Source organism: Pseudophryne corroboree, chromosome 2, assembly GCF_028390025.1.
Source record: "Pseudophryne corroboree isolate aPseCor3 chromosome 2, aPseCor3.hap2, whole genome shotgun sequence".
In the NCBI taxonomy this organism is placed as follows: Eukaryota; Metazoa; Chordata; class Amphibia; order Anura; family Myobatrachidae; genus Pseudophryne; species Pseudophryne corroboree.
The window spans coordinates 640,737,700-640,746,692 of record NC_086445.1 but is presented as its reverse complement, the minus strand read 5'-3'; the positions used below and the strand labels follow the sequence as shown (position 1 = coordinate 640,746,692).

At 45.4% G+C, this 8,993-nt stretch overlaps 1 protein-coding gene across 6 annotated transcripts in view; it reads left to right on the top strand.

The window, feature by feature from the left end:
- Positions 1–449: 449 nt before the first annotated feature.
- KIF21B (kinesin family member 21B) overlaps positions 450–8,993 on the top strand; it is a 376,092-nt gene continuing 367,548 nt past the window's right edge. For 4 of the 6 annotated variants that reach the window (XM_063954962.1, XM_063954960.1, XM_063954961.1 and 1 more), the window contains exon 1: positions 451–935. In XM_063954962.1, the coding sequence (XP_063811032.1) occupies positions 895–935 (41 nt within the window). In that variant the 5' untranslated portion in view covers positions 451–894. Of the gene's footprint in view, positions 936–8,993 lie in introns of all 6 variants that reach the window. The other 2 variants (XM_063954959.1, XM_063954957.1) reach the window with 1 other exon arrangement.

Here is an 8,993-nt window from a genome sequence, read left to right as displayed (position 1 = left end):
AACATGGCAGTTAGGAGCTGATTGGCTGGTACTTTATAACTGTGAAATGTATCACTTTTCAAGGCTTAGTACATTTTATCTTTATGTCTCATTCTGATTTATTGACAAAATATTCCATTACCCAATTCTGTTTTGGGGTTACCTGCAAAACGCTTCTTCTGATCATCATCATCTACAACACACGTACAGTACGTGTAATATATGGTCTTGTAACATCAGTGTCATGTCACCTACCTATAGCACTGTTGACATTAGATTATTCCACAACAGCAAATTCATGTAAATTGACTGGTGATCACAAGTGGGAAAGGGTTAACGGGTTTGTAATTAGCACATCCTGTGTGTGCATCTCTTCCTATCTCACTGTGTATCCCTCCCCCACACCCCTCGCAGCATCCCCTGCTTTATAGAGCTTCCTCCTTTCCCAATTGCTCCTGTGCAGTCACCAACATCAGGCAAACATCTGCTCTCGCCTGACCGCAACATTTGTTCGTTCTCTGTCCTACTCTGCCACCCTCTCCCCTTCCCTCCTTGCTTCACCTTCTCTCATCTCATCATCATCACCACAGACTTTATCAAAGGACTATAAAAACCTATTTAAATGGCCAAGCCCCGCCCATGCTCCTGTGACTGGCGGCTCCCTACCTGTGGGCGGGCACTGCCACCCTGATGTGCAATTGGCTACTGCTATCCTTCTGTCCTACCTATTGTTCTGCTGCTCGGAGATCTGCTGCTGATGCTACCCTATTTTGGGGGAAATGTTGCCAAGGACGGGGGTTAGCTAACTGCCCCTGTGGAGGGTTAGGATGAAAAACCTACACGCGATCTCACCTTCCCAGCCTGGGACCTCCAGCGGTATAGAGGGGGCACCCTGAGGGGCACAGATTCAGCATCATGGGCAGTCAAGGAGACTGCACTGTCAGGGTGGCACTGAGGTAAGCAGCGCTGTCAGGCTAACATTGTGTGACTGTGCATTATAGGCTTGAATGCTGCAGCCTCTGGGGATTCAGCAAATGGTTTTCACTCTGTGCCAAATGTAACAGTCTTGTGTCACTGATCGATGATTGGTAACCTGGTTGTAGTACATTGTGGCAGCTATTCTTGACCCGTAATCGGCAACTTTACTGATATACTGATCTAGTTTGCTTCAGTGTATTATAGGTCATTTTATAGTTATTTCATTTTATCATGTATTCTACAACAAAACGACATGAATGGCAAGGTTATGGATAGGTGACACTGACAATGTGTGGTTGCTTGGGGCGGGGCTACGGTGCATGTAACATGGATGTCAGCCTATTTCCGATGACAGTATATTGTTAGTGATCTGTGAGACATAAGTATTCTGCAGCATATTGCTTCGTGTGTCTGCGCTGCATGTTAATCACATGACAAGCGCCTGTCACATGGGGTTCTATGGCAGACAATCTACCATGTGTTCTCCTATGAAAGATAATGCAGCTGCAGTGGTCTAGACGTTTTACTATTAAACTGATGTATATGTACACAGTAACATGCTATGTGATGTGACAAAGCACAGATAGTGAATAACACAATTTATTAATATAATGCACTCAAATATGTACAATTGCAGAACGATTTATGTAGTACAACACAACACTACTCAGGATGAGAAAATAATTCACCACTCAGACTTCTACAGCAAAAGTAGAAGAAACCATTTAGAATTTTTGGTGCATTCTCCTGGGTCTTTTTTTTATACTGTATGAAAGTCGCCAACAGCTCATTTAGGTCATAAAAATGATTGGGGCAAAATACAGTAACTCCTTATCTGAACTGGGCACATGAGATGAGACTACTGTATATGTATGAGTGAATTTGTCTGTCTGTCACTATAGATAAGATATCAGGCTTGTCTCTCCTGCTAACGTTTCCTGTCCTGTGAAGGATTTATATAGGAAGTGCAACTTCCTGAGTCTGTGGTAAAAATGCAGAAAAATAAAGATTGCTTCCAGGAGAAGCATAAATTATGTATATGAATAGGAACAAAGATGCAAGAGTCGCAATGGTGAAAATTAGGGGGCACTTTTGCATATATAAATTACTGTTCAGTTGTTTTTAACATAATTTACGATTTAGCCTTTTTAAAGTGCCCTATATTGGTATTAATCATACTTTTCATATTGCACTCTGGAGAACAGCATGAACAGACAGTGGCAGGAAGTGGTAGTAGTTCAATTCCAGTAGACCAGAGATTTTCAACCTTTTACAACTCGCAGCAAACTGAACAAGATTTAAATATTGCCAAGGCACACTCAAATATAATGGTGATGCATGGTGCAGTTACATGTCCTAGGATGTCATGTCGCAGCTTCTCCATAGGTAACACCTGAGCCACATTTGAGAAAGCCAGAAGAGCCCAACACTGCCCGGGCCCAAAATTAGAACTGGCTCTGCAACCACTAAACCCAGCAGTATTGATTGTTCCAGGGCCTCAGTAGTGGCAAAACACTGACGGGCCTGGTTGTGCTTCTATGACGGCACACCTGGAGACTGCTCAGGGCACACTAGTGTGCCACGGCACAGTGGTTGAAAAACACTGCAGTAGACACATGTGTGGTGATGTATTGGAGAGCGAGCTGTATATGATGTGAATCTCTTCAGTTTCACCTGGACACACTGAATTTGTAGACCTGCACGCTGCAAGAATGGTTTTGTACCTTTTTTATTGCGTGAAGTTGTTTTTTTTTTTTTTTTTTTTTTCTTTTTATAGCTCAGGGTTTCCTATCCAATATTGTTTTGTGGGGCACAGTTATAAGGCTGCCACTGCAAAATGGTGCTGGGATTGTGTAAAAACTGGAACAGTCCGGACTCCGGAATGCCGGACCGGCAAATAATTGTAATGGCCTGGGCGATAAAGGCATCGCTGGGTTTCCATTGAATATGCCATATGTTTTAACCTGGTGTTGCATTTTAAAAGATTGCCCCTTTAAAACAATGTTAACAGAGAGGTTTGGTTTGGTTCCGCACAGGAAAGTAATTATAACAATGGACATGGGTTTGTACAAAACTTGTAGAAAACTGTTATAGGCCCTACACACATGCCGATATTCTGAAAGATATGAACGATCTCGTTCATAAATGAACGAGAACTCGTTCATATCTTTCAGTGTGGAGACTCCAGCGATGAACGATGCGCGGCCCCGCGCTCGTTCATCGCTGATCTCCCGTCGGCTGTGCATGCAGGCCAATATGGACGATCTCGTCCATATTTGCCTGCACTTCAATGCAGCCGGGTGACGGGGGGAGTGAAGAAACTTCACTCCCCCCGTCACTGCCCCCCCGCCGCCGGGTCGCTCGTCGGCCGTATCGGCCGTCGGGCACCTCGGCGGCGCATCGCCGAGTGTGTAGGGCCCCTTAGACTAACCAACAATACTGAGCATAGAGATCCTTGAAAAAGGTACCTGATAATTATTATAGGTTGGTGGTGCTCCCAGAGTCAGTAATACATTGAATAGAAAAGAGAGAAAAGAAAGACTCTGTGTTGGTGCACACTTTGAAATTTGTAAATTTATTAAAACTTAACTTTTAATTTAGTTCCGCATAAAAAAAGGAAGGTTTGATACAGAAAAATGTTCAAATACACAAAATATACATGTATTGGTGACAATCTTCACAGAAAATGTGTTCAAATGTATAGAATATGTAAATAAATAAAGTAATTGATAAATTCCACACAGGGAAAGAAGAATCTGATTCAAAAATAACCAAAATCAGGATAGGCCTGATAACAAATTAAGAGCACCTATGGTGAAAAATATATATACTATATATACACTATATATTTTTCACCATAGGTGCTCTTAATTTGTTATCAGGCCTATCCTGATTTTTGTTATTTTTGAATCAGATTCTTCTTTCCCTGTGTGGAATTTATCAATTACTTTATTTATTTACATATTCTATACATTTGAACACATTTTCTGTGAAGATTGTCACCAATACATGTATATTTTGTGTATTTGAACATTTTTCTGTATCAATCCTTCCTTTTTTTATACGGAACTAAATTAAAAGTTAAGTTTTAATAAATTTACAAATTTCAAAGTGTGCCCCAACACAGAGGGGTATATTTACTAAGGTCCCGATCTTGACCGAGATGCCGTTTTTTCTTCAAAGTGTCATTTCGGTAATTTACTAAGCAAAAATCTCGGCAGTGATGAGGGCATTCGTAATATTTTGGAAGTCCTAGGAAAAAAATCACGAATCAATACACCATCGGTCAAATACGCCTGCAATTTGGTAGAAATCGGTAATTTACTAAAAAGTGCAAATCACAAACACTGCCGACAATAGCCAAACACTGCCGTGCAGAAATACAATTCGTGAAAAAGTGCTAAAAAAAACCAGACCTGCTTTTTTATCCCGTGTTTGGATAGGCATGCAGGGATCCATGAGATCCGTGCATGTTTATCAGTGGGAAGGGGATGGGAAAGTGTGTATTTTTTGAAAAAAAATTGCGTGGGGTCCCCCCTCCTAAGCAAAACCAGCCTCGGGCTCTTTGAGCCGGTCCTGGTTGCAAAAATATGGGGGGGAAAATGATAGAGGTTCCCCCATATTTCAACAACCAGCACCGGGCTCTGCGCCTGGTCCTGGTTCCAAAAATACGGGGGGGGGGGCAAAAAGCGTAGGGGTCCCCCGTATTTCTGAAACCAGCACCGGGCTCCACTAGCCAGATACATAATGCCACAGCCGGGGGACACTTTTATATAGCTCCCGGCGGCCCTGGCATTACATAACCAACTAGTCACCCCTGGCCGGGGTACCCTGGAGGAGTGGGGACCCCTTCAATCAAGGGGTCCCCCCCCTCCAGCCACCCAAGGACCAGGGGTGAAGCCCGAGGCTGTCCCCCCATCCAAGGGCTGCGGATGGGAGGCTGATAGCCATTCTGTAAAAAAATGAATATTGTTTTTAGTAGCAGTACTACAAGTCCCAGCAAGCCTCCCCCGCAAGCTGGTACTTGGAGAACCACAAGTACCAGCATGCGGAGGAAAACCGGCCCCGCTGGTACCTGTAGTACTACTACTAAAAAAATACCCCAATAAAAACATAAGACACACACCTTAAAAGTATAACTTTAATACATACATACACACCTCCATATACACATACTTACCTTATGTTCACACGAGGGTCGGTCCTCTTCTCCATGTAGAATCCATGGTGTACCTGTGGAAAAAATTATACTCACATACTCCAGTGTAGAAGCCTCTTCTTCTTGTAATCCATTTGTAATCCAGGTACTTGTCAAAATAAAAAAACGGACACCCGACCTCGCACTGAAAGGGGCCCCATGTTTTCACATGGGACCCCTTTCCCCGAATACCAGAAACCCCCTCTGACTTATGTCTAAGAGGGTTTCTTCAGCCAATCAGGGAGCGCCACGTTGTGGCACCCTCCTTATTGGCTGTGTGCTCCTGTACTGTATGACAGGCGGCACACGGCAGTGTTACAATGTAGCGCCTATGCGCTCCATTGTAACCAATGGTGGGAACTTTGTGGTCAGCGGTGAGGTTACTTTCGGTCACCCGCTGACCACAAAGTTCCCACCATTGGTTATAATGGAGCGCATAGGCGCTACATTGTAACACTGCCGTGTGCCGCCTGTCATACAGTACAGGAGCACACAGCCGATCAGGAGGGTGCCACAACGTGGCGCTCCCTGATTGGCTGAAGAAACCCTCTTAGACATAAGTCAGAGGGGGTTTCTGGCATTCGGGGAAAGGGGTCCCATGTGAAAACATGGGGCCCCTTTCAGTGCGAGGTCGGGTGTCCGTTTTTTTATTTTGACAAGTACCTGGATTACAAATGGATTACAAGAAGAAGAGGCTTCTACACTGGATTTTGTGAGTATAATTTTTTCCACAGGTACACCATGGATTCTACATGGAGAAGAGGACCGACCCTCATGTGAACATAAGGTAAGTATGTGTATATGGAGGTGTGTATGTATGTATTAAAGGTATACTTTCAAGGTGTGTGTCTTATGTTTTTATTGGGGTATTTTTTTAGTAGTAGTACTACAGGTACCAGCGGGCCCGGTTTTCCTCCGCATGCTGGTACTTGTGGTTCTCCAAGTACCAGCTTGCTGGGGAGGCTTGCTGGGACTTGTAGTACTGCTACTAAAAACAATATTCATTTTTTTACACAACGGCTATCAGCCTCCCATCCGCAGCCCATGGATGGGGGGGACAGCCTCGGGCTTCACCCCTGGTCCTTGGGTGGCTGGAGGGGGGGGACCCCTTGATTGAAGGGGTCCCCACTCCTCCAGGGTACCCCGGCCAGGGGTGACTAGTTGGTTATGTAATGCCAGGGCCGCCGGGAGCTATATAAAAGTGTCCCCCGGCTGTGGCATTATGTATCTGGCAAGTGGAGCCCGGTGCTGGTTTCAGAAATACGGGGGACCCCTACGCTTTTTGTCCCCCATATTTTTGGAACCAGGACCAGGCGCAGAGCCCGGTGCTGGTTGTTGAAATATGGGGGAACCTCTATAATTTTTTTTCCCATATTTTTGCAACCAGGACCGGCTCAAAGAGCCCGAGGCTGGTTTTGCTTAGGAGGGGGGACCCCCGCGCATTTTTTTTTTTTTCAATTTAACACTGATTTTTTTATTAAAAAAAGTGCACAATGAAGCCCAGGGGTGTGGTATTGAAAGTCGACAGTAACTAGGTCGACAATGTCTAGGTCGACCACTATTGGTCGACAGTAACTAGGTCGACAGGGTCAAAAGGTCGACAGGGTCAAAAGGTCGACATGTTCTAGATCGACAGGTCAAAAGGTCGACATGAGTTTTTAATGTTATTTTGGTGTCGTTTTCTTCGTAGAGTGACCGGGAACCCCAATTAGTGCACCGCGTCCCCTTGCATGGCTCGCTTCGCTCGCCATGCTTCGGGCATGGTGCCTTCGCTCCGCTGGCGCTTTGCTCGGCACAGATTACCGTTCCAATCGTAGTCCACGTGGATCGTTAAGTATGAAAAGGTTAAAAAAAAGAAAAAAATTGTGAAAAACTCATGTCGACCTTTTGGCCTGTCGACCTAGAACATGTCGACATTTTGACCCTGTCGACCTTTTGACCCTGTCGACCTAGTTACTGTCGACCAATAGTGGTCGACCTAGACATTGTCGACCTAGTTACTGTCGACTTTCAATCCGGATCCCAAGCCCAGCACGGATCTCTCAGATCCGGCCGAGATTCATTGTATTAAAGTCGGCAGTGTTTTACAAGTCACTCACGTAAAACACTGCCTAAAAAAACGAATGACATCGACATCGGTAAAACCGAAAATGCAGAATACAGCAGCTTAGTAAATTAGTCGTACTAAATTCAAAAAGTTGCATATTTACACTTTCGATGTCATTCGTGCTTGAACTTTGACCTCAAACGGAAAATTACGAATCTTAGTAAATTTACACCAGAGTCTTTCTTTTCTCTCTTTTCTATTCCCTTTAAAACAATGGCAGACATGCCGGAAACTCTCTGATTCCTTCATCGCGATTGGCTGTTTCATTTACGCATTGGTTTCTGCTTGTTCCAAAGTGTGTGCAATCTGATCTCTTTGCCTTAGCCAGTCAGTCACCAATCTCCTCAGTGGAATTTTATGCTACTCCATATTACAGTACATGCATACCTCCTAACTGTCCCGATTTTGGCGGGACAGTCCCGTTTTTCACTGTCTGTCCCGCTGTCCCACCCGTGGGTCGCAGTGTCCCGCGGGTGGGGGGGCAGTTGGGAGATCCCCCCCTGTCACTCGCTGCTCTGAGGAGAGCAGCGGTGAAAAGATACTGTGCGCATTCACGGCAGAGAGGGACAGGGGGCATGACCAGCAGCTCTCACAGCGTTGTTCATGCCCCCATAACGACAAAAACAGGGGCGTGGCTTGCGATCGTGGCACTTGCAGCGAGGCCACGCCCCTCTCCGATAGGCCACACCCCCTAAAATCGGGCGCAGTGTCCCTCCTCGGCTGAGATAAAAGTTGGGAGGTATGGTACATGTGACTTGGTAATATGACACATAGAAAAATTGTAAATCATTTATAGCAGCTTGATTCAAAATTCTAAGGGGGATATGTACTAAGCAGTGATAAAAGTGAAGAAGTGGAGAAGTTGCCAATGGCAACCAATCAGCTGCTCTGTTTACTTTTATAGTATGTTAATTATAATTTTTACGTCAATGCTGATTGGTTGCCATGGGCAACTTCTCTGGCTCACTTCTCCAATTTTATCACTGCTTAGTAGATCTCCCCCTAAAGCTGGATACACAACAGGGCTATATATTGCCGTTCAAGCGAACAGCCAATGTATCACTAGTGGGTCGCCGGTGTGTACACTCGATTTGTCTGTGAAAAATGTTGTTCACAGACATATTGCACTGGCTGTGCAACCGATGGCCAATTATATGCAGACCATACGTACACTTTCTGCAGGAATGGATGTCACAGCTGGGCGGGCAAATTCAAATGCCTGCCCAGCCGGATGACAGGACCAAAATATTGAGCAGCCAATCAGTAATACCCCTTTCACATCGCAAAAATAACCCGTTATCGACCCGGCATATTGCCAGGTCGACACGGGTCAGTGTGCAATGTGAAAGGGGCCTTGGAGAATTCCCGGGTCGCCTGACCCGGTAATTCAACCCGGGTAATAAGAAGGATTATTTCCAGGTTGACTACCGGGTCAGTGGCAGCGTAAACGGATTCCCGGAGATGAGCTCATCTCACAGTACCGCCTCCACTCCCGCCCCCACTGCTGGCTCCGCCCCCTGCCGCTATGGCAACCGACCCGGCATATTGCCAGGTCAGGAAGACAGCGCGAAGGCTCCAATGCCGGATCCCACCCGGGAAGAACCAGTTTCCAATTCCCGGGTGGGATCCGGCATTGGAGATCTGAAAAGGGTACTAGTGTATATGCTTACCTAAGTCGGCGACTTTGATGGCACAATATCAAATTGCTGTGGTGTGTACCCAGAAAAAGGA